The sequence below is a fragment of the Macaca nemestrina genome, chromosome 10 (genome assembly GCF_043159975.1).
Source record: "Macaca nemestrina isolate mMacNem1 chromosome 10, mMacNem.hap1, whole genome shotgun sequence".
NCBI lineage: Eukaryota > Metazoa > Chordata > Mammalia > Primates > Cercopithecidae > Macaca > Macaca nemestrina.
Genome location: NC_092134.1, coordinates 556639 through 580439, shown reverse-complemented (window position 1 = coordinate 580439; position 23801 = coordinate 556639). Strand labels below are relative to the sequence as shown.

Genomic DNA, 23801 nt, shown 5'->3' with positions numbered 1-23801 from the left:
CTGGGGTGGGTGGGGCGGTATGGCTGACCTGAGCCAGCCGTCTTGATTTTCTACTCTCAAACCAGGGGCAGTGGTTTGTGGGGACAGGAGGCCTGAGGAAGCCCTGCTGGCCTCTCCCTTGCTCTTGCTCTGACCGGGGACTCTGGGTGCTTGGGAATATGGCTCTTGCTGTCCCTTTTGTATCCTGTGACGGCTCTGTCCCCTGGTTGTACTGACCAGAGGACACAGGAAGCCCCCTGCCCTTGAAGCAGTGCTGTGACCGTACGTGCCCGGTCAGTGCTGCTGTTCTCTGCCTGGGGTCCTCCCAAGAAGGCTGGGGTCTGAGAGGTGTATCCAGGGCTGCGTCAGACCGCGTCTTCCCAGATAGCAAAGGCCATCCTTATCTGGCCTCAGGCCACAGAACAGGTTGTGCTGGTCCCTATATCTCCCGGGAGATAGGCCAGGCCCGCTTAGCCCAGTGGGCTGCACCGCCCATTCCCGCATGCTGGCCACACAACCCCAGCGACGATGGCCACGGTGCTCTGGGCTGGGCCTGGGCCACAGGGAGGTGGCAGAGTGCCCGGGAGTACATTGGCCACCAGCTTCAGGCGGACGCCACCATTCTGGTTTGGTGTCTGTGAGTTTTTGTTGATTTGTATTTTTCAAACAACAAATCACTTTCACCTGGTGACTTTCACCTGGTTCACACATCAAGCTCCATAAGAAGGTGTGTGCTGAAGCTTGAGCTGTTCCCTGACTGGCAGACGGCCACTCAGAAGGTCCACGTGTGTCCTGGGAATAAAGGCGGAAGGAAAGCACCCAGCATCCCAGCTTGGTGGCCAGTGGCCTCCTCTAACGCCTGTGCTTCCACATTCTCTGCTCAGCATAAACCACAGGACATCACCCAAAACGCTGCTGAACCTGCTGCGGCTGAAACATGCACAGACAGGCGGGAAACTTGTGCTCGAGAAACCCCAGGCTACTGATTGTGTGCGGCCCCCGGCCTCCCAGGGCTGTCCATGGGCGAGCTGTGACCCCTGCTGAAAATGGCCCAGAACGCTGGTGGGCTTAGGGTGTGAGCCTGGAGCCAGTGGGCCTTGGCCAAGGGGAGGGTACAGGTTTTTGGACACAGCCCATGGTGGGGAATGTGAGAGTGTGAGGGACTGGCCCAGGCACCTTCCTGCCCTGCCCTGCATCCTGGAGGCTGAGCCAGGTGGTCTGTCTGTGAATCCCTAGTGGGCCTGGTGGGCTTCACAGAGTGGCCAGGATTCCAGGAGCAAAGGCCCAGGCATAGAATCTGGGCTGGCTCTTGGCTGCTTGGGGCCGGAAGTATGACCTGGCCATGTTGGGGCTGGGCCCGGCCCGCCGAGCACTGCATGTGGGGCCTGACAGTGTCACTTGGACCTCCGGGCACCGCTGAGACCACACTGTTGGTGGTGCCAGTGGGGGCTGAGTTTGTGCCGGGGGCGCTGTGAGTCCACACCTGGCTCAACTCTCAGACAGATGGGGTGGGGCTGAGACCGCAGACATTTGGGCTCAGTGAGGAGAGCCAGGGAGAGGGCAGGCTTCGGCCCAGGGAACTCCTTGTGGCTGCTTCCTGGTCTCCAGGTGGGGAAACTGAGGCCCAGCGAGAGGAAGTGCTTTACCCACAGCCATGGGGCAGGGGTGCGGAGCTGAGCCAGGGCCCGCCCTGTGACAGTGAGGGGCTGCCTGGAAGCTGTGTGGATTCCTGTTCCTCCCAGAGAGTCTCACAGCCGTGGGCAGGGGCTGCTCCCTTGGGAGGTGGACGCAGGGGCCATGAAAACAGTCACTGGCCCCTCGGTCCACGTGGGTGCCCGCCACCTGTCCAGGCCCTGTCTGGGGGCCAGCAGCTCCCCAGGCCCTGCCATGGCTGTAGCGGGGCCTGCACCTGGCCGCTTTGGCTCTGAGAAGGGTTCTGCGTCCTTTGCCTGTGGCTCTGCCCCTCGCGGGCCCTGCCTGGTGGTTTGCTGGCCTCGGGGTCAGGGCTGTTACAGTAGGATGGTCCCCGGCCCTCTTCCCCATCCCCTCCCGCCTGGATCCCCTCCCGCCTGGCTGCTTGGCCCTGTCACTTCTTGGCTCAGGTTTCCAAGGCCTTCCCGTCCTTGCTGTGGCTACGCCGCATGCCTGTGCATCTGCACGTGCTGCACACCTTTGCGGTCGGGGTCTCCCAGGGGTCCCTGTGACTCACTGCACAGTCCTCCAGCAGGGAGCCAGACCCACACCAGACCCGGGCTGGCCCCACCCCCTCTTTCCCGGACTAGACTCTCATGTCCCAGCTGCCCCAGCTGCCCCAGCTGTCCTGACGGGAGGTCTGTCCCCAGATGTCCCCCATCTCCTGCCTTTGTGGGATTGCTTCTCTAGAGAAAGAGAAGTGCCCTGAACTGGCCCTGCTGTCTGTGGGTGGCAGTTTTAAGGCTCCTGATGGTCGTGAGGGCCTGTTGCCTGCCGAGGGGCCCATGTTGGGTATTTACCCGGGCTTGTGTTTTTGTCACTCTGGAAGCCTCGTTTCGCTGTGTTTTCTGGCTGGTTGTTGCTGTTTGTCTAAGAAAACTTTTTCCCATCTGGCATCTCTACCTGGGCACTTTGTTGGATTCTCTCGTCAGCACAGACAGTTTCTAGGGGACTCTTGGGGGGTTCCCATAGGCCCTGCTGGCATCTGCACATGGCTGTGACGTTGCTGCTTCCCCGCATCTGTGTTGCGGGACTCTTCGCACCTTACTGCGTTTGTGTGTCCGGAGCGTGAGGATTGGTGTTGCTGTTTGCGGGTATCTGTGTCCCTCCCTCCTTCCCTGTTTCCTGGCATTCTGATGGGCGCCCTGTGTTTTGCGGGATGCGTCTCTGGTCCAGCATCAGGTAGGGGTGGCCCTGCTCACCCAGCTTATGCCGCCTCCCTGCGCTTTCTTCCCAGGCCCCACGGCACCCGTGCTGCTGCTGTCGGTCTGTCCTTGAACTCCGGACGTGGCCCTGGTGTCTCCTGTGTTGGTGGAGTCTCATTTTGGGTTGCTTTGCCGATGGTTCGGAGTTTTGCCGCCCTGTTTCTAGTAGAGTTACTTCCGCTTGTTCTGCATTTTGGTTGGGAACTTTTTATCTTTTTCTGTAACGACAAAATGGCATAAGAATTAACCGCTTTCTCAGCACCTGGACAGAACATTTGGGTCCCAGTACTCCAGCCCATTTAATGGTGACCAGTTAGAGATCCTAAGTCAGCATGGTTTGGGGTGGGGACACGGGTAACGAGGGAGGGGCCACGGGACCACCTCATTAGAAGTGGAGGCTGGGGGAGAGGAGCCCGGGGTGCCCTGGCCAGGTCAGAAGGGCCTTCTAAGTAGGAGGACCACAGAGCTGGGCCAGGGTCCCGGGGTGGACCCAGCCTGGCTGCTCTGAGTCAGAGGCAGCCACAGGAGCCCAGCCCACCTGAGTCCCCAGGAGCCCCCTGAGTCCTGCAGGAGGAGCCCAGCCCACCTGAGCCTCTAGGAGTCTGAGTGACCCCTGTGTCCCAGGCTGTCCTCTCCCTCCGGGCTCCCCCTCCATACTCCCCTACCCAGATGGCACCAGGACCCCCTCTGGCCTCAGCTCCTGCATATTTCAGGAGTCCACAGGCGTGACCACCCTTCAGTGCCCCAGCCTCCTGCCCCTGTCAAGATGAGCTCAGTGAGTGGCCCCAGGCTAGAATCCAGGCTCTGGGCCTCGGGACCCCTGGGGCACCACCTCACCCCTGCTGAGGCAGTCCCGGGCTGGGGATCTAACCCTTCTCAGTGGCCCAGGGTCAGGCCTTGACTGCCCCTACGTGGCCCATGACAAAGCCATTGGTCCCTAAACAAGGGTCAGCATGTAAGCAGCCCCCAGGTCTCTGAGGGAGGGCCAGGGCTTGTGGCATGCGATGTGTGTGTTTGTGCCCTGCATGTGCCTCCCCGAGAAACCCCTCGGGCCTGATGTCCTCCCCGGCCCCACCCCAGGAGCATGTGGCATCTAGAGTGGTCGTGTGGCAGCAGCTGGGAGGCCCGTCGCTGAGCCTGGCCTGCACTCCCTGGGAGAGCTGGCCCACAGGGCCTCTGGGGAGGGTGCCTGCTGTTTCTTTGGGAACCTGGGGAGGTGGCCGGTGGGGAGAGCTGGCCATCCAGATCTGTCAAGCCCCACAGCTGCGTGCCCCCATGGGTGTGGGTCCCTCTCCGGGCCCCGCGCTCACGGTGAGGCCTGTGCGGGGGGGCACGGGGCCGGGGGCTGTGTCAGGATGTGACAGCAGTCAGAGTGTTCCAGTGGGGAGGCCTGCAGGACCCACAGGCCCCCAGCCACCCTCGCAGAGGCTCCACAGCGGCCACCTGCCTGTCAGACACCTTCTGGCCAATCTCTGGAGGTCCCAGCTGGAGGCTGAGCTACAGGCTGTCCAGGACTGCAGCAGAGTGGATCTGTGGCTGCTCACCCCTCCCGGCCCCTAGCCCTCCACTCTTGTCCTTCTCCAGACCCTCCAGGGAAATGAAGAGGATGGACCATCCCCACACACATGTCCTGGTCTGCCCCTACCAACCCATGTGGGGATGTGGGTTGTGGAAGTCTGGGGTCTCCTGCTGTACAGCCTGGAACGTCCAGATCCCGTGGGAGCTGTGAGAGGTGCCGGGGCTCCTCGAGGCGCTACTGCACAGGGCCCCCCATCCTGGTCAGCAGGGTGGCCCTGGGTGGGACTTGACTGTGCCCCTCCCTGGGTGGGCCTTGCAGAGCTGGGTGGGGCTGTGCTTGGATGGACACCGACCTGTTCTGGGGGAGGGAGGCTGGAAGCTGAAGAACCATTAGGTGTTGGTGTCCCTGTGGGCCAGGACAGCTGGAGGTGCAGCTGCGGCTACCCTGTGTGATGGATGGAAACTGAGGCTTGGCCATGGTACTCACCCCACTGTGGGCTGGGCAGAGAGGCCGACAACCCCAGCCAGGTCCTGTGGCCACCTGCTCATGCTCCCGTCCGCTCAGCAGGCTTCCTCCACCCTCACCACGGCAGGCTGGGCCCCTTCTGCCTGTGTATGTGACCAAGGGTACCTGCCACCTCTGCTGTCCCCCGGGACAGTGCTCTGTGCTCTGTAAGGCCTCCAGGAGCCTGGGTGGCCAAACTGGTCCCTGGGACTGGTGGGCCTCATCCGGCCTCGGCAGCTGCCCCGCCCATTCCAGACCTCTGCCCAGGTCTTGCTGCTGCACAGTGGAGCCTCCAGGGCCAGCCCGGCAGAGTGGTGCTGGGCAGCAGTGGTGCTGGACCTCTGGGAAAGGCCAGGTGAGCTGCTGGCCAGCAGGGAAGAATTCTGAGCTGTTTTGCTTTCCCTGACGGACTCTACAAGCATTTATTGAGCCCTGGCTGTGTGCCAGGCCCTGGGCCAGTCCCCAAGATACACCCACAGGCCCCGTTGCCACTGAGTATTGGGATGGCAGTAAAGAGGCTGTCGTTGGAGTCACAGAGGAGACCGTGAGGGCTTCTGGGGAGGAGTGCAGGTGTGAGGGGCAGCACCGAGGGAGGAGTGCAGGTGTGAGGGGCAGCACCGAGGGAGGAGTGCAGGTGTGAGGGGCAGCACCGAGGGAGGAGTGCAGGTGTGAGGGGCAGCACCGAGGGAGGAGTGCAGGTGTGAGGGGCAGCACTGTGGCATGGCGGTTCCTGAGATCCTGTCAGGAAGGGCACGGGTGGCAGGTGGTACTGGTTTGGGGTGCCTGTGGCAGGCTGTCTGGAGACGGCTGGGGGCTGTGGCTGGGGGACTGCAGGGCTGGGGGTGGGGCACTGCGCAGTACCTACACTCCGTGAGATCAGGGCAAATGGGGCACTTGGTTCCACGTACCTGTAGAGGACGACAGGCGCCCTGAGGAGTGTGAGGGACAGAACAGCCACCGAGCCCCAACTCTCTTGGCGCAGCAGAGCTGTGCTGATCTGGTTTGTGTAGAAAGCTAGCCTGTGGGGTGGATGGGGTTCCCCAGAGCTGTGCTGATCTGGTTTGTGTAGAAAGCTGGCCTGTGGGGTGGATGGGGTTCCCCAGAGCTGTGCTGGCGTCAGAGAGCAGGCTGGGTGGGCTGCTGGTCCCTCTGCAGCCCAGACAGGCGTTGAAGTCTCCATGCCCGTCTTCTCAGCCCACGTGTGTGCCATGTGTGTGCACCCAGGACCCTCTGGCCAGAATCCGTGGTGTCTGGCTCAGGAGGCACAGGCACTGCCCTTTGGACTCTGCAGGAGCCATCAAGTGTCTGGGGCTGGGAGCCGCACGCTGTGACCCTGCCCCACTGAGGCCAGAGGGGCGCCTGCCCAGTCTGTGGCCACCACCTTCCCTCTGTTGAGAACTTGGTCCTGGTTGGGCGGCTGTAGGTAGCAGAATAACTGAGTGTGTCCCAGGCTTACGCGCGGCCCCACCACCAAGCCTTGCTACTGAGCGGTGGTGACAGTGATGGAAAGGGCAGCAGTGCCCCGGCTCCAGGCTCAGGCACAGCTCCAGGACTTCGTGTGCGTCACGCCCACTCCCCTCGGCAGCCCCCATGGCGGGTGCTGTGCGGTCCCCATGCTACAGATGAGGAACCTGAGGCACAGCCATGCAGTCACTTCCTGCATCTACACTGCTGGCAAGTGGCTGAGCAGGATCAGAACTCAGGCATGGGCTGGAGGCTGGGGCTCCCCCTCTCTGGCCTGGGCCCATGGGACCGGCCTCTCTGCTCCCTGTCCTCTGTCCCCCGTAGGGCCCTGGTCCTGCTGTGTGTCCATACTGGCCTCCAGGGAGTCCTGGCCCTGTGGCTGTCCCCTGTCCTGGTCCCTCCACCCACCCAGTCTACAGTTTTCTAAATCAGACGTCGTCTAACTGCTTCCCTGCCTGGGAGCCCAGAGCCCTGCAGACTCCGTCCAGCCCGGGACAGCCTGTTGACACTCTTACAGGGAGTCCAGGCCCTGCAGACTCTGTCCAGCCTGGAAGAGCCTGTTTGTGCCCTCACAGGGAGCCCAGGCCCTGCCACAACCCCACCCTCACTAACCTGTCCTGCTGTGGCATCCCCCACAGCCCTTGGCGCCTGCCCCAGTTGCTGCTGCTCGTACCACAGCAGGCCTCTGGCTGTCCTCGGCCAGACCCTAATCCCATGCCCCACTTACCTGCCTGCTACACCCTGTCCTATGGCCGGCATGGCTGCGTGCCTCTCCCCAGGGACCGTGTGGCTGGGAGCCGGTCGGGGAAAGAGCCCAAGGGGCCTGCAGCGACTGCCCAGGGAGGGGGACCGTGATGTGGACCAGGCCCCCGACGTGGACTGGACTGGGTGGGGGCTACATTGGTTCCCCTATGACTCTCCTCCCCGAGACCCTGAGGTCAGAAGTGGGTTGGCCTCTCAGTCCTGTTCATTCTTGGGGCTCAGCCCCTACCAGCCCCCAGCCCTGGGGGTCGTGAGTTCTGTGGGCGCAGCTGGACTGGAATCCCGGGATAAAGGTGGGGCCGAGCGGCGGCTGCCACTGTGGTCCTCGTACCCCAGGCCTGTGGCTTTAGCGACACCTGGCTGGCGTGGGCCCGGGCTGCCCCCCCGTGGCTGAGGAAGAGGCTCTGTGTGTCCCAGGCTACTGCGTGGGATCGCCTGTGGCAGCTGCCAGCAGGGGTGAGTGGCTGGGGGAGGGGCTCCCAGGGCCAGGAGCCTCAGAGACCAGTGTGGGCTGACAAAGCCCAGCCCCGGTGGTTGGTGCACTAGGTGCCCTTGCTGCTGTCGTGAGTTCACAGGGGCCAGAGTGAGCCACAGAAATGAAGCCTGAGCCTGCCTTCTGCTCGGGGCCAAGGCCTTGGACAGGAGTGAGAGAGGCTGCTGTGAGCAAATGCACGGCCCATTCCTGTTCAGGGGCCGGGACAGGGGTCTCTGGAGAGGTTGGGGCCCCAGCAGTGGACTCCTCGTCATCCCAGCAGTGGTGGCCACACAGCAGGGCCCAGCATGCAGGACGGCCCTGGAGCAGGACACCCAGGCTGGTGGCTCCTCCCCTTCCTTCGGCTGGCTGCCCAGACGTCAGCTCACAGGGTCCTGCCCTGCATCCCCTCTTTGGGGACAGCCTCACCTGCCCGGTGTCTCCATCTCCTGGCTCCTTTCTGTTCTCTTCATCTAAATCTAAATCCAAAAGATCTCCCTTTCTTTTTATTCTTTTCGTTGTGAGGAAGTCCGTGTGTACAGAGAGTGCACGGACGGGATGTATGTTCGTTTTGAAGTGTTGACCTCCCAGGTCTGAGTGACGCGTCCCTCTCAGTGTGTTGACCACCATCCTGATGTGTCCTCATGCCCCAACCTGCGGCAGCCCCCCAGGTTCTTAGGGACAGAGGGGTCAGCTGCCTGCTTTCCCCCGCTGCCAGCATTGGTGTGGGCTGTCCCTCCAGGGGGCCTTTCTAGAATCCTTGGCAGACCCCACTGGTGGCCGGGACAGGCTCCAGCCCTTCGTCACCTCCCTCCTGGCAAACTGCCACCCTGGGCCATCTCCCTGGTGCTGCCTCAGCCGTCCATACCCGGCTCTCCATGCCTGGCCCTCATGGCCACCCAGAGGAATCCTGCAGAAGGCCTTTGGTTTGAAGGGCGAGGCTGCAGGCCACAGCCAGGTGTGATCCATGGCCTTCCAGTAAATTGGAGCTGGAGGGAGGAACGCATCAGTGAGGCTCCGAGTTCACAGCGGGACTGACCTCCAGGCGTGGCACGTGACAGTGGCCTGCTGGTTGGGCTGGTCAGAGGGTAACTGGGCAACCTCGTTCACTCTCCAGGCTCAGCCCCTATCAGACGGTTCTCCAGGCGTGGCTGGACTGGAACCCTGGGATAAAACCAGGGCCAAACAGTGGCTCCACTGTGGTCCCCACACCAGCCTGCCCCTCACACCATCCCCCACTTCCCTGCTTCAGGCCTCACGCCCACTATCCCCATGCACGGAATGGGCTGTGCATTTGCTCATGGCAGCCCTTCTTACTCCTGTCCAAAGCCCTGGGCCCCGAGTGGAAGGCAGGCTCAGGCTTCATTTCCGTAGCCCACTCTGGCCCTGTGAACTCACAACAGCAGCGAGGGCACCTAGCGCACCAACAACCGGGGCTGGGCTTTGTCAGCCCACACTGGTCTCTGAGGCTTCTGGCCCTGGACCAGAGGACCCCTCCTATCCTCTCCCACTTCTGTCCCCACCCCCTCGTGTCTACTTGCCATGCACCCTGCATTCACACCTGTCCTGGTACCACTCCATCTCAGGCAGCACTGCTGTTCTCCCTGGCACCGTCACCAATGGCCTGGGTCTCCGACTTGTCTCCAGGTAGCTCTTCCCGGCCCACACAGGGCCAGGCCACAGCCTCCACAGCTCCCAAGGAGTGGGGTGCAGCAGTAACGGCCAAGCTGGGCCTCACAGCGCCCCGCCTCCCCCCCCCCGGAGCCCTGACCCTGCCTCCCTGCCCCTAGAGTGCAACCACGTGCCCTCACTGGGTGTTCGGGAATCTCAGCCGTCCCTGAGAGGCAGCAGCCACCATGCTTGTGGCGGTCCTGCAGGGGCAGCCCAGCTCCCAGCTGCTGGTCCCTTGCTAGGCGAGAGCCGCAAGCCCGCAGGACCACATCCTGGAGGCCATGGGAGCAGCTGGGCACAACCTGGAGGCCTCTGGAACAACTGAGGTGTCAGTGAGGCTTGCTGGGCAGTCCCCGTGGGTGCTCGATGTGGGGTCCCCATGAGAAAAAACCGGCCAAGGTGACATTGGGACACCCTGGGCAGGGGGGAGACGTGGGGGCTGTCGCCCACTGGGTGGGTATGAGCCGAGGGAGAGAGAGGTCATGGTGGGAAAGGGTCCCATTCCCACCTTTGCAGCTGGAGGGGTGATGGACCCAGTCCCCACACGGGGCTGTGAGTGGGGCTCCCTGTAGGGTCTCCTGTGTCAGCTTCTGTTCAGCTTTTGACCCCAAGGCAGAGGGGATGGCGGGGCACAGGCCACCACAGGACCTGGGTATGGGAGGCAGCCGTGCCAGCTGGGCGCTGAGCGGACGCTCAGGTGCTCTGCAGAGAGAGCTGTGGGGTTTGCACCCAGACTGAACACAGTTGAGAGGCAGAGGCTCTGGGCTTTGGGCCTGAGCTCTTGGAATGACAGAGACAGACCTGACGAAGGTGTGAGCCAACAAGGTTCTGGGAGCCAAGCAGCTGCATCCTTCCTCAGCCTCCTGCCCCCAGTGGAGAGCAGCTTCCGACCCATCCGAGAAGATCCCCGGGGGCTCCCTCCCCATGGAGAGCAGCTTCCGTCCCATCCGAGAAGATCCCTGGGGGTTCCAGGCCTGGCTTTGCCTGGGGGAACGTGGTCATCACTCTGGGTGGGAAGCAGAGGGGCCTGCCAGGGAGGTGAGGTCTTGGGTAGGCGGTTCTCCAGAGCCTCCTGCCTGGTGACAAGGAGGGGAGAGGCCCCTGCTGTGGTTTCAGGAGCAGGGCGTGGCCACCTGGCTGCAGGGGGTAGGCCAAGCCTGGGCGGGAACAGGCAGCCCTGTCCCCAAGAGGGGGCAGCAGTGCTCTGTGTGTGCTGGGGTAGAATTATTTTATCTCTGTTTGTGTCATTGTAGTGTAGTTAGTAATGTTGATGGTGCTGTATAGTAATGACATTAAGAGAGCCAAAAGCAGTCGCATAGAATTGCTGCAGGAGAATCTGTCTAGCAGTGTCACATAAGCCTGCGCCCAGCCCTGGTGGTCCTCCCGGGAGGGGAGCAGGGAGGTCTGGGGCCCTAGCCACTACTGGGGGTACTGGAAGCCACTGCAGGGAGGGCCCCCACTGCGCTTTCCTGGAGGGCCCCTGTGTGGTGCCACGTGTGCTGACCCCGGTGTGCACTGCAGACCTGTGGGGGGGTTCAGGGCCTCCACTGCCTCAGCCTAGCAGGGGTTCCTGCAGCTGGGACAGTGGCCTGAGGCGGCCGGCTGGCACCTCAGAGCTGGGCTGGGTGGTGGGTGGTGCTGGGGACACAGCTCCTGAAGCCTTTCCAGGCCTCTCGTCTGTGTCTTCATTCCACACTGGGGTGGTCACTGCGGCCAGCACGTGGGGTCCTGTGTGTGTGGATTAGATAATCAGGGCCCAGGCCCGGTGCGGTGGTGGCTCACACCTGTCATCCCAGCACTCTGGGAGGCTGAGGCGGGCAGATCACCTGAGGTCAGGAGATCGACACCAGCCTGGCCATGTGGTGAAATCCCATCTCTACTAAAAACACAAAAAAATTAGCTACACATGGTGACCTGTAATCCCAGCTACTCAGGAGGCTGAGGCAGGAGAATTGCTTGAACCTGGGAGGCAGAGGTTGCAGTGAGCCAAGATCGTGCCACTGCACTCCAGCCTGGGCAACACAATGAGTCTCCGTCTCAAAAACAAAGAAGAAGAAAAGCAGGGCCTGACCCACCACTTAGCAGAGTGCCTGGCACAGCCTCACTGCGGAGAACACAACGAAGTGGGTGAGCGCGTGGCTGCTGCTGGTCTCCCTGGCTCCGTGCAGGGTCCCTACCCAGAGCTCATGTCACTTACCGGTGCGAACCTTCTGGGCCTTTCTTCCGTGGAGCCCAGGCACCTTGGTGTGGTGGTTGGCGCCACCCATGGGGGTGGGGCCGTTGCCCAGTTTACAAATGAGGACCCTGGGGCTGCCCAGGGCACGCACTGTCCCTCAGTCCCTGGGGACTGCCCCCCATCTGGCCTGGACTCCTGTCCCGGCCCCACCCCCACCCGTGGTCTGCCCCAAGGGGGACTCCGGTCCTCACAGGAGCGGGGGTGGCCACGCTGCTGCCTGTCATGGTGGCCTTGGACAGGACGCTGTACGGTGTCTGAGCTGTACCACCAACCCCTCAGGTGTATGTGCAGTGACTGAGCCACTGGGCAGAGTGGGGTGTCAGGTGCAGCGGTGGGGCTGGCAAGGGTCCCTGCCTGGGCCTCCTTGGTCATGCCTCTCTCAGCAGCTGGGCAGGGCAGGGCAGTGCTGTGGCATTGCTGTGGGGCCTCTGAAACCTGCCAGGCGCAGCCCACAGGGCCGGCCTCACCCTGGAAAGCCCCGGAGTGGCCAGGAGAGGGGCCAGCCGCATGGCTATCCCAGGCCTGGGTACCTTTCCCACTGTCTCAGGGCAGCAGGCAGAGCGCTGGCTCACACCTCAGGAGTAGAGTCCTGGGACAGCCCTCCCAGAGCTTCCTGGGAATGGCCTCCGTTCTCTGCAGTGAGCGTGGCTGCAGCGCTGGCTGGGGGTTTGTGGGCACAGGGGCTGCGCCTGGAGCCGGAGACGTCGGAGGCCTCTCCTGCCCGGTGTGGGCACCCACTCCTGTGCTGTCTGTTCTCTAGAATGTTCACTCAGCAGCGCTTGTGAGCCCTGCCTGGGGCTAAGCAGGGGGCAGGACAGATGGACGTTCTGGTGCGCGTCAAACGGGACAGGAAACTCACTGCCTTGTGCTGGGTGTGGGGCCGGGGCCGGGGCCGGGAGGGAGCTGGAGGGTGGGTCTGTGGACGGGAGGAGGGGCAGGTAGGAATCTTTATATTTTTTTGAAAGCAAAGTAACATTAAAGCAGGTTTACAGAAAATGTGGTAAATGTAAACAATTTGCCCTTGACACATGCATCCTTCTGGGCAGCTGTGAACACTGGCGATGGAGAGAGGTGTGGAGCGGGCCTGGGGGAGCATCTGTGCCCTGAGGGTACCACTCGGTTGTGCCTTCTCATATCTGCCCTTTGCCTGTCTCCTCTGACTCTTTGCCCATTAGAAAGACAAATCCTAGCTCAGCGGTGCCCTGCATGGCAGGCTGCCCTTGCAGGTTTCATAGTTACTGTGAAAGGTAACACCTTGATTTGTTCCTACTTTTGATCCAGCGCTGTGAACAGCTGTTCTCTCGGCTGCAGCCTTTGATTTGTCCAGGCTTAGACCCTCAGAGCTCAGTGGGACTGGGATTGGATCCACAGCTGCCTGGGACGGGCAGCCCTGACGGGTCCTGGGTGGATGAGCAGGAACTCTCGAGACCACGGGCTCTCGGGCTTGAACAGGCCGCTCACAGCAGGGCTGTGGGCCTTGAGTGGTGGCTCTGCAGAGAGCACATGGCAGGAGCTGGGTCTTGGGGAGACAAGGAGGCTTCCTGGAGCCGGAAACAGCGGAGTTGAAGTGACAGGATCAGCCCTCATGGGCAGGGGGCCTGGAAACGCTGCTGGGCCTCTCAGGGCCTCCAGCTCAGACTGGTGGGGGTGGTGCTTGTGTCATGGGGAGGGCTCCCAGCCGGGGAGGGCGTGGCCGGCAACACCATGGCTGTGTCCCTGTCATCTGTCCTTACTGGAGGGACAGCCAAGGTCCTTCTCCCCAGGGACGCCGTGGCTCTATGCGGGGGCGGGTCCTCCTCCCCAGGGACACCGTGGCCCTCTGTGGGGGTGGGTCCTCCCCGGGGACACTGTGGCCCTCCTTGGGGGCGGGTCCTCCCCAGTGACTTCCCAGGGTCCTTGGCAGCAGCTCTGACGTGGGTCCTGTCCTGGGCTTCACTGCTGCCGTTTTTCTCACAGCCGTGCTCTCCCCGAGAGGATTCTATCCTTTCGTGGATGCTTGTTGCTGGCCAGCTGGCTCCTCTGTATCCTAGACTTGATGCACCGTGTATGTCTGCGCCAGCCCTAGTGCTAGGAGCTGAGCCAGCATACAGAAGATGCTTACTAGTGGTTTACTAGTAAGTGTAAACCACTAGTAAGTGTAAGTGTAAACCACTAGTAAGAGTGTGGGGGTGGGGACCCCAGAACCTGGGGCTGCCCGATGTCCACCGGCAGGGCGGGAGCTGGAGTGTCCTGGGGCTGTCCACAGGCTAGTTGGTGCTCTGAAGGAGTTGACATGGGACGAGAGGGACCAGGGGAGGCCAGCAGGTTTACAGGGGACCTGGGGGTGTCCCCAGGGTCTGATAGCCCAACGGTGAGCCCTGGGAAGCATCTCTGTCCCAAATCCACAGACCCATCTGGGAGCACTGGCCAGACCCCCTCAGGCCCTCTGGAATACAGTGTCACCTGGGGAAGCACTTCCCGTGGGCTGTCGCCTGGAGGAGCACTTCTTGTGGGGCCTGGGTGTCCCCTGGAGAGGCTCCTGTGGTCCCTGGCCCCCACTGCAGGGCACTCGCTCAGTGTTGAAAGACAGCCCTGGTCTCAGCAGGGCTCAGAGGGGGCAGTCCTGGGCAGCCCTGGGCTGGCCTCCTGTGAAACTTACTGGAGATTCCCTGCTGGGCTAAGCTTTGTCGGGCCCCTTTGCTGGCTGAGCCCTGGGAAACTCCCACCCCGGTCCCACTTCAGCATCTCACCTGCCGTCTTCCTTCCCCTCAGAGATGCCCTTCCCAAGTCTGGAGGCTCCTTCCCCTGAGAGCTGCTGAGGTGGGTGCTGTCCCAGGTGCTGTCCTGGGCCCAAGGCCCTGGGGTCCCGCCAATTAACTGGCGTTTCCCTGTCTCCCTGCAGAAGGATATGGCCCTGAAGCCACATGAGCGGAAGGAGAAGTGGGAGCGTCGCCTCATCAAGAAGCCCCGGGAGTCAGAAACCTGCCCCCCTGCGGAGCCGAGTGAGAACAGGCGGCCCCTGGAGGCAGGCAGCCCCGGGCAGGACCTCGAGCCCGCCTGCGATGGGGCAAGGAAGGTCCCACTGCAACCCTCCAAGCAGGTGAGCAGGTCCCTCCCCGACCGGGAGCTCTGCGTCGGGTCAGTGCTCACTGCCCCGGGGCCATGCCAGCACCTGGACACCACCCCATGTGGCCCCCGGGCCTGCCTGGCAGCGCGTCCATCGTTGTCAGGCTTGGGGTGCAGGACACGTGGACAGGGCTGGGCTGAGCAGAGGCAGGAGCCCGCTGGGTCACGGAGGGGTCGTGACGTGCCTAGGGCCACAGCAGGAGAGGTGCCTATCTGGGGCAGCAAGGCGCGCGTGCCGGGCTGGGGCGCCAAACTGATAGGCCGGCCCCGTTTCCCTGCCGTGTCCATCAGGCTCCGCCGACTACAGGTGTCCAGCGTGTCTATAAGGAGGGGTCCAGGCGCATTGCCGAGGGCTGTCCTGTCCACACGCAGCGCCATCTGCTCACATGTGCGGCGTGGGGAGGGGAACGCTTGGTCCCGGCGGTGGCTGCAGGCACGTGACTGTGGTCAGTGGTCAGGTGCGTGGCCCAGCTGGGAACAGGGCTCTGCCTGCCCTGCCCAGGGGCCTCCTGCCCAGGAGGGGCTGTCAGAGCAGGTGGGGGCTTCCCTGGCGCGTGGGGCTCTGTCCTGGGTGCGGCTCAGCCTGCAGCTGCTTCCCCTGCAGGGGGTCCACTGGTGTGCGCCTTCCTTCCTTCCAGGGTGGGGCTCTGCGCGGTGTCCTCGGCTCCCCTCGGCCCCCTTGGGAATTGGGCTGCTGGAGAAGGACAGCATGCCTCCTGGGCCCGGGCTGGACGGGGGTTCCGCGGGCGGTGACACCTGCCCAGGTGGACACGTGCTCTTTCTTCCATGCAGGTGTGCTCCCCAGAAGGGGGGCCGCTCCCAGCCAGCCACTGGGACCAGAACGGCCCGGCCCAGCGCCAGCAACAGCTCCAGCCCAGCCAGCCCAGCCAGCCCCAGGGGTCCCTCCCAGCCCCGTCGGCACTCCCGGACCCCGGGCAGCCCTGCCAGCCCTCCCAGCGGCCACTCCTGGGTCAGCGCAGCTGGCCCCAGCGGTCACTTCTGGGCCTGAAACAGCCCTGCCAGCCCCGGCGGTCACTTCTGGGCCCCGGTCAGCCCTGCCGGCCCCAGCGGCTCCTTCCAGCCCCAGATCAGCTCTGCCAGCCCCAGCGGTCACGCCTGGCCCAGCCCTGCCGGCCGCATTGGGCACTCCCAGGCCCCAGGCAGTGCTGCCGGCGCCTGCGGTCACTGCTGACCCCGTGTCACCACTGCCGGCGCCTGCGGTCCCTCCTGGCCCCACGGTCCCTTCTGGTCCCCTGCCTGTACTGCCGGCGCCTGCGGTCCCTCCTGGCCCCAAGGCACCGCTGCAGGCGCCTGCGGTCCCTGCTGACCCTGTGGCACCGCTGCCGGCCCCTGCGGCCGTGGGCCAACCCGTGTCACTGTGGCCAGCCCGGCAGGGCATCCTCAGGACAGCGCAGCCGGCCCCTGTGGTCGCTGCTAGCCCAATGCCAGCGATACCAGCCCCCACGGCCACTCCTCACCCTCCGACCACGCCGACGGCCCGCCAGCTTCCTCCCAGGACAGTGCTGCTGCCCCCGGCGGGCCTTCCTAGCCCCGTGTCAGTACGGCCAGCCCCGAAGGTCCCTGCTGGGCCAGCCCAGCCGTCCCCGGCGGTCACTGCTGCGCCCCAGGCAGCCCCAGCCCCAGCGGTTAGTGGAAGCCCCAGAGCAGCCTGGCCCACTCACGCCTTCACTCTTGGGCCCGGGACGGCCAAGGCAGCAGAAGCAGCCGCTCATGGGCCCGGAGCAGCCCTGCCCACCCAAGCGGCCGCTCATGGGCCCGGAGCAGCCCTGCCAGCCCCTGCGGCCGCTCATGGGCCCCAACAAGCCCTGCAAACCCCAACCGTTGCTCCCCATTCCCGATCGCCCTTCACTCCTGGGGCAGCCAGGCCCACCCTGCCGGCCTCTCCTGGGGCTTCTCTGCCAGCCGCGGCGGTCCCTGTTGGATCTGGTGCCAGCCCGTCAGCCGCGGCTCTCGCTTCTGGCCCTGGGCCATCCCTGCCGGCCCCTGAGGTCACGGTGGACCCGATCCTGTGCCCCCGGGGTGGCCCGTCAGGCCCCATCTGTGAGCCCTGGAGCCTGATGCCTGCGGGCACCTCCCCATATGGGTTTTCCAGCCCACTCCAGTGTGAGCTGCACCCTGGCAGGGCCCTGAGGGCCAAGGCTGCCTTGCCCTTCGGGCCGGAGATGCTTTGCTGGACTAGCCTGAGGCCTTCTCTAGACAGGGCTGGGCTGTTTGTCATTGGAAATTGAGGCTCGGCTGGAGGCGGGAGCCCCTGCAGGGCCGTGATCAGGCTGAGGCCCACCACACCAGGAGGAGAGATGAACCGGCATCTGCGTGCTGCCCCGCCATGCTCCCTCTCCCCCCACTGGTGTCACAGTGCCCCCACCCGCGTTGCTGCCTGTGGTGTGCGTGCCCTGGGAGGGGAACACAGCCCCCGAGGGCGGGGAGCTTGCTGGGGGCCCCTCAGCGTCTTTCTGTGCCTCTGAATTGACAATACTGTCCTTGCATCTCTGAGTCTGCGTGCACGCTTGCCCCAGGCGTGCCACCTGTGCAGAGCGCGTGAGCCTGGTGTGTGCGTGCTGTGTGCGCATGCGCGCTGTGTGCACGTGCGTGCGAGAGGGCGTGAGTGAGTGGTGTGCTGGGCAGGAAGGATCTGTGGGGTGCTGCAGTTCCTGCAGAATAGCCCAGTGGCGAATGGTGAAGGTGTGGGTTTCAGTTCAGGCCCTCCCCCTGGTAGTCAGGAGGTGCTGGTGTCCACCTCCAGGGCCCCCAAGCTGCAGGGGGCACATGGGCCTATCTGGTGGGTCAGGAGCTGCAGGGGACCCGGAGGCTCCCACCCCCACCTCTCAGGACTCTGCCTCTACCACCCCCGTGGGCATGTACTGATGGGTTGCCCGCAGGGTCTGCAGGTGAGGGGGAGCCCATAGGGTGGGCAGCGCTTTCTCCTGGCTTCCCCACAGTCCCCCGCAGTGTCCCGTCTGACTGTTGACCTGCATGCAGTCGGGCACACTTCACACTACAAGGCTACCCCTGGGCCCATCCCTGCCCCTTCCACGGCCCCCACCTGTGGTCAGGGGTTGCCCCCCCTCAGGACTTGGTCTCGAGGCAGCCCCACTCGAGTCTTCTGGAGTCTGAGGCACGCCACTGGCCCAAAAGGGAGGGGGTGTTTGAGGGGGCTCTGACTGTCTCCAGACCTTAGGGGAGCTGGGCAGGCTGTAGCCAGTGGCCCTCCAGAGGGCAGCGTTGACCACCTGGACGCCTGCGCCAAATGACAGGAGACCCTGGTCCCGCAGGCCTGGTCTCGCCCAGCTGGGCGGCCTCGGGTGTCAGGAAGGGGGGTGGGTGTCCCTGGCTCCCAGGCCAGGCAGCTGCTGACCCCCAGTTCCCTGCACTTGCTCATGAGGACTCCACACCCGCAGGCCCTCCCGGGTCCTGACCAGCCTCTGGTGCAGCATCTGCTTTGGCCTGTGGGCCCCTTCGCTCCCCACCCACGCAGGCCCCTTCCTCCGGTGCTCACCTGGGGCCTCCATCCCAGAAGCGCAGGGCTTATTTTTCTGATTAAAGAAAATAAAAAGTGCCGTGCCACTATTTTTTATAACAGCATCAGCGTTTGTAATTTAAACAGACGAGCTTGTGTCTTACGTGATTTATTCCCACAAACGGCTTTTGTGCTGGGCTTGGCTCGGGGTTCATTGCACTCTGACCAAACAGGGGAGACCTGGAGCATCTGTTCTGGCCTTCCTGCCCACCCATCTGAGGCCTGGAGTGGGGGTCTGTACTGTGCTCGGCATGCAGGGTGCTGGCCTCCAGATCCCCCCACCGCAAGGCTACTGTGTGGGCCAGTGTGGCAGGGGTCGAGATCCCCCTCTCAGCTCGTGCCTGGGGGACACCCATCCCCGGGGTAGGTGCCCTGGGCACTGGTGAGGGAGGGTGGTTCAGCCCAGCGTCCTCTGCGCGGCCTGTCAGATGCTTGTGTTCTCACAGAAGGCCGGGTCATGGAGGGGCCGAGTCCTGGCTGCGGCACCCTGGCTGAGCTCCGGGCTAGACCTGGCACACTTGGGGTGCGGGCCTGGAGGGCGGTGCCATCTCAGTCACCCACACAAGCCATTGTCTCGCAAAGGGGCTGGAGTTGCCTTCAGACGTCTCTGTTGTTATGCGTGGGGGACAGTGGTGATTTAAACAGCCTCCTGCCCTCCTTCCACGCTCGGGCCCCCGCCCCCACTGCCAGGCTCCTGTGAGTACAGAGGGGGCCGAGTGAGTAGAGTCATGTCTGGGGCAGGCCCCAACGGCTTGAGGGAGTGGGGAGGGGCCATTCGTGCTGGAGCTGAGCAGTGGCACATGGCTGCCCCTTAATGGGGAAGGCCAGGCTGCCAGGGAGGGCTGAGGAGGGCTGGAAACTGCAGCCTGGCTCCCCGTGACCAGCAGCTGGGGGTGCAGAGGACACCTGTGGAGGAAACATTCAGGACCCAGAGGGGCTCCCAAGGCCTGGCCATGATTCTGCAGCCTCCAGCTTGAACCCATTGTCTGCACTGGCCTGGGGTCAGGGTGCCACCATGGGGAGGGCAGAGACAGCAGAGCCCTACGGGGCTGGACATCTGTGTTGTGTCCTGAGGCCTGCACCCTGGTGGGGACACTGCTGCCAGGTGTTGCCCTGGGAAATGCAGATTCTATGTGGCCAGATCTTTGATGTTTCTGAAGAGCTGGAAATCCAGGTTTCTCTGGATTTGGCAATGTTGAAATGTTGGTGGTCAGTTCTAATTTTTATGATTGACTTTGCTGACCAGAAGACACAGCTGCGGGCCTGCCAGGCCTCCAGCAAGTGGGATTTGGCTCCCATCACAGGCAGCAGATCGGAGCCTGAGGCCTGGGTGGGACGTGGCTTGTTCTCTTGTTTCTGGAAGGGGTCAGTACTCGGTGGAAAGGTGGCTTGGGTCCTGGCTGCTGTAGAGAGGGTGGGGGCAGCGCAGCCTGAAGGTTGAGGATGGAGGTGCCTTCCGGGGGGTGACTGGGGATATGGGGGGGCTGTCCGCTGCCTGACTACAGAGACCCTGTTGCTGCCTCAGGAACCCCTCTGGAGACTGGGGCCTGGGTGCAGCGCTTTGGTGACCATCAGCCTTCTGGTCACCTCTGCGGGGGCCTCTGCCCACCTTGCTGTTGTTGGCACAGGCAGGCTGGTCCCCTCCCATCTGCAGAAGGGGTGTGGGGAGGGCGTGAGCCTTCTGGGAGAGGCCGAGGCATGTTCCTGCAGAGCCCGTGGCAGGTGAGGGCAGTGGTGGTTTTGTTGGGGGCGGAGAAGGGGAGATCGGGGTGGATTCCTGGAAGGTGGGTGACACAGGCTGTGGCAGTGGGGCCAACCCCACGAGGGGCCTGGAGCTCTAAGGCCCTCAGGTCCTCCCCAGGTCAGGCCAAGTCCATGAGCCATCGCTGAGCAGCCCCCAGGGAGGGCGGGGTTGAGCGTGGGTGACCTCCCGGCAGCTGGCCCAGCATTCGCGCCTGGTGTGTGGGCCTCTGCCTGCCAGCCCTCTTCTGAGGGCCCTGTCTCTCTGACTGAACCCCTCACTGCAGGTGAACAGCCGCAGTCCCACCCCCAGGCTCCGCCCTGCGTGTTAGAAACGCAACCTGCTGGGCCTTCCCCGTTTGCTCATTCAGGACCCTTATCTAGGCACCTAGGACGATGAGCTCCGCCTCTTCTAGCGTCATGGCTCGGCTCCTCTGTGTGTGGGGAGACAGGCTGGGATAGCGTGCTGGGCAACTGTGGTGAGGGCAGAGACGCAGAGGGGATGGCGGGGTGGGGGGGGTACCTGGATGTGCAGAGGCCGGAAGGCAGGACCACCCACAGGTGCCCAAGGGAGACCCAGGGCCACCCAGAAGTCCAGGGGGAGTCCTGGGGCCTCGGAGGGATCTGAACAGGGCCGCGACCTGACCCGGGATCTCCCTGGCTGCCCTGGCGTCCTCCCAGGTGGCCCGTACCAGACTGAACTGGACTGGCATTGACCGGGCCGAGGCCACCAGCCATCCTCCTCTAGCCAGAAGCTGCAGTGATAGGGGACATCCCTAGCAGTTCACAAAGCTGTGGGAAGACTCTGAGGGAGAAGGGTTTCCATGCGGAGCCATAGGCCCGGCCACGGTGCAGGGATTTGGTAAGAAGCCTCTCTGAGGGCTGGTACACGCCCATGCAGGGCTCCCTCGGGGTACCCTGGGACCTGGCAGAGGGCAGCTTCTCATCCAGCAGGGGTGGGCAGGGCCCTGGACTCTCCTAGGGCAGCACTGTTTGATAGGAGTATTGTGTGAGTCACATACAGAATTAAAAAATAAAGTAAAATTCATTTTAATAGAATACTGCATTTCACTCCATGTACTTTAAAAGTAGTAGTTCAACAACGTGATCAATATAAAAATTATCAGATCTTTGTTACTCTTTTTTTTTTTTTATACTGAGTCTAGGAAAGCCAGTAGGTGTCTTACATTTACAACACTTTTGAGTTTAGACTGGTGGCTTCTGTGCGCAGTGACCACAGGGCTGACAGCAGGGAGGTGTGGGGGGCCCAGAACGATGTGCCCTCTGTGAGTGCTTATCTCATGCCCGTGCTGTTCCCAGGCGCCTGCTGTCATCTCCTCATCCTCTACCTCATCGGCTGTATGGTTTGAGTGTCCTCATGCATCAGCCCAGAGTGTCCCGCCGGGACCCAGGATGCCCCCCTCACTTGGCACGGACAAACCAGACGCACCAGCTTCTGTCTTTCCCCATTTCAGTGGGTGAACCTGGAACCGCCCAGATGACGGGCTAGAAGTTGACAGGCATTCTCCTCTCCTCACTCCCCTGTCCTCCCACCCAGCACACCCAGCCAGGCAGGTTCTTAGCTTCCACCTCCTGAATCTCCCTCTGAGCTGAATTTCACTGGAAAATAAGGAATACTACGTCAAAATGTATGGGATGCAGCTAAAGCAATGCTTAAAGGAAAACTAGCTTGTGCTTATAATAGAAAAGAAGAGCTCAAGCCTGTAATCCCAGCACTTTGGGAGGCCGAGACGGATGGATCACGAGGTCAGGAGATCGAGACCATCCTGGCTAACACGGTGAAACCCCGTCTCTACTAAAAAATACAAAAACTAGCCGGGCGAGGTGGCGGCCGCCTGTAGTCCCAGCTACTCGGGAGGCTGAGGCAGGAGAATGGCGTGAACCCGGGAGGCGGAGCTTGCAGTGAGCTGAGATCCGGCCACTGCACTCCAGCCTGGGCGACAGAGCGAGACTCCGTCTCAAAACAAAAAACAAAAAAAAGAAAAGAAAGATCTAGAGTCTTAAGATTTTGCCTTAAGAAACAAAACAAAAACAAAAAAAAGGAAGTAAACCTATAAAGGAAAGCTGTAGTATAGACAAGAACAGAAATGCAGAAATTAATGAGGCAGGCCGGGCGTGGTGGCTCACGCCTGTCATCCCAGCACTTTGGGACCCCAAGGAGGGTGGATCACCTGAGGTCAGGAGTTCAAGACCAGCCTGGCCAACATGGTGAAACCCGTCTCTACTAAAAATACAAAAAATTAGCCAGGCGAGGTGGCGGGCATCTATAGTCCCAGCTGCTTGGGATGCTGAGGCAGGAGAATGGCGTGAACCCAGGAGGCGGAGCTTGCAGTGAGCTGAGATGGCGCCACTGCACTCCAGCCCAGGCAACGGAGTGATAATCCATCTCAAAAAAAAAAGAAAAAGAAAAATTAATAAGGTGGGAAACACGATAGAGGAAATAAAGCCAAAAGTTGTTCTCTGAAAACATTAACAAAGTTGAGAAGTCCCTAGCTAGATGAACCAGAAAAAGAAAACACAAATTACGAATATTAGGAATAAAAGAGGAAATACCGTTATAGGCACTGTAGACACGAAAAAGGTGACATGGGGACAGTTTTATTCCAACAAATTAGGTGAAGTGGGAAAATTACTTGGAAAACAAAACTGATGCAAGATGAAATAGATGATCCGAATAGTTTTTTTTTTTGTTTTTTTTTTTTTTTTGGAGACGGAGTCTCACTCTATCACCCAGGTTGGAGTGCAGTGGCATGATGTTGTACAAGCTCCGTCTCCCGGATTCAAGCAGTTCTGCTTCAGCCTCCTGAGTAGCTGTGATCACAGGCATGCGCCACCACACCCAGCTAGTTTTTATATTTTTAGTAGAGATGGGATTTCACCATGTTGGCCAGGCTGGTCTTGAACTCCTGACCTCAGGTGATCCACTCGCCTCAGCCTCCCAAAGTGCTGGGAACAGGTGTGAACTACCATGCCCGGCGTAGGTAATCTGAAGAGTCTTACATCTGTTAGATGGAGTTTCTGGATGTCCACATTTACTGTCTTCAGTGCCACCTCCCCCAGCCCGCTCAGCACCCTATCACCAGCCTAACACATGAAGTCTTTTCTGATTGTCCCAGGCACGTTTCCACCGGTTAACACGCGTCAGCTTGTTTAACTGCAGCCCCGTAACTATTCCCATTTGCCGGATGAGGATGCCGAAGGAAAAAAGCCGCCTCTAAATAACTTGCCCAAGGTCCACGCGGTGAGCAGCTGGACTGGGATTCAACCCCAGCGGCTTGGCTTTGTTGTGGAATCTGCACCCGTGGCCATTCCCTGGAGGGCAGCTTTCTGGGCCTCAGTTTTCTTCTCTGTAAAGTGGGGATGTTACTAAATAGTCCATTTGTTTTCGGGTGGTTGAGATGATAAAATGAGCTAACATGCAAGGTGTGTGCTGTCTGCATAGCTGCGATTATGATACCGGTTCTTGCTTTTATTACTATGAATTCTCAGAGTAATTTCTCCCGCCTCCTGGGCCCGGCCTGGCTGGTTTGAGGCCCAGACGCCAGAGGCTCGTCTTTGTCCTGGTTGCCGGGCGGGCGAGGGTCTTCCCGTGCGGGGCCTGTGGAGAGAGGCCCTCGGTTAATCAGTGCCTTAGACTCTGGGCCTGGACCTGCCACCTGCAGGGAGCAGCAGGCTGGGTCACAGGGTCCTAGAGCCTCCTCCCACCCGACAGGGCCCTCCTGCAGACCAAGAGTCGGCCCAGGGGAAGGGGCCGCCCGGGAGGCTGGGGGCCTTGCCAGCCAGGGTGCTGTCAGGTGGGAGTGGAAGAGGAAGGCTGAGCACCTGGGCCTGGCAGGCACTGCTCCCCACAGCCTGGGGAGAGCCAGTCCGGGGTGGGTGTGGCCACCTCTGTT

The 23801-nt window shown here is 62.0% G+C and overlaps 1 protein-coding gene across 17 annotated transcripts in view; it reads left to right on the top strand.

Annotated features, from left to right (window-relative positions):
- The window catches only part of LOC105490587 (fibrosin like 1), a 96460-nt gene that overhangs the window by 3857 nt on the left and 68802 nt on the right, over window positions 1–23801 (top strand). For 16 of the 17 annotated variants that reach the window (XM_071070743.1, XM_071070744.1, XM_071070741.1 and 13 more), the window contains exon 2: window positions 14386–14583. In XM_071070743.1, coding sequence (XP_070926844.1) covers window positions 14386–14583 — 198 coding nt within the window. Of the gene's footprint in view, window positions 1–14385; window positions 14584–15401; window positions 18210–23801 lie in introns of those variants that run through there. The other variant, XM_071070750.1, reaches the window with a different exon arrangement.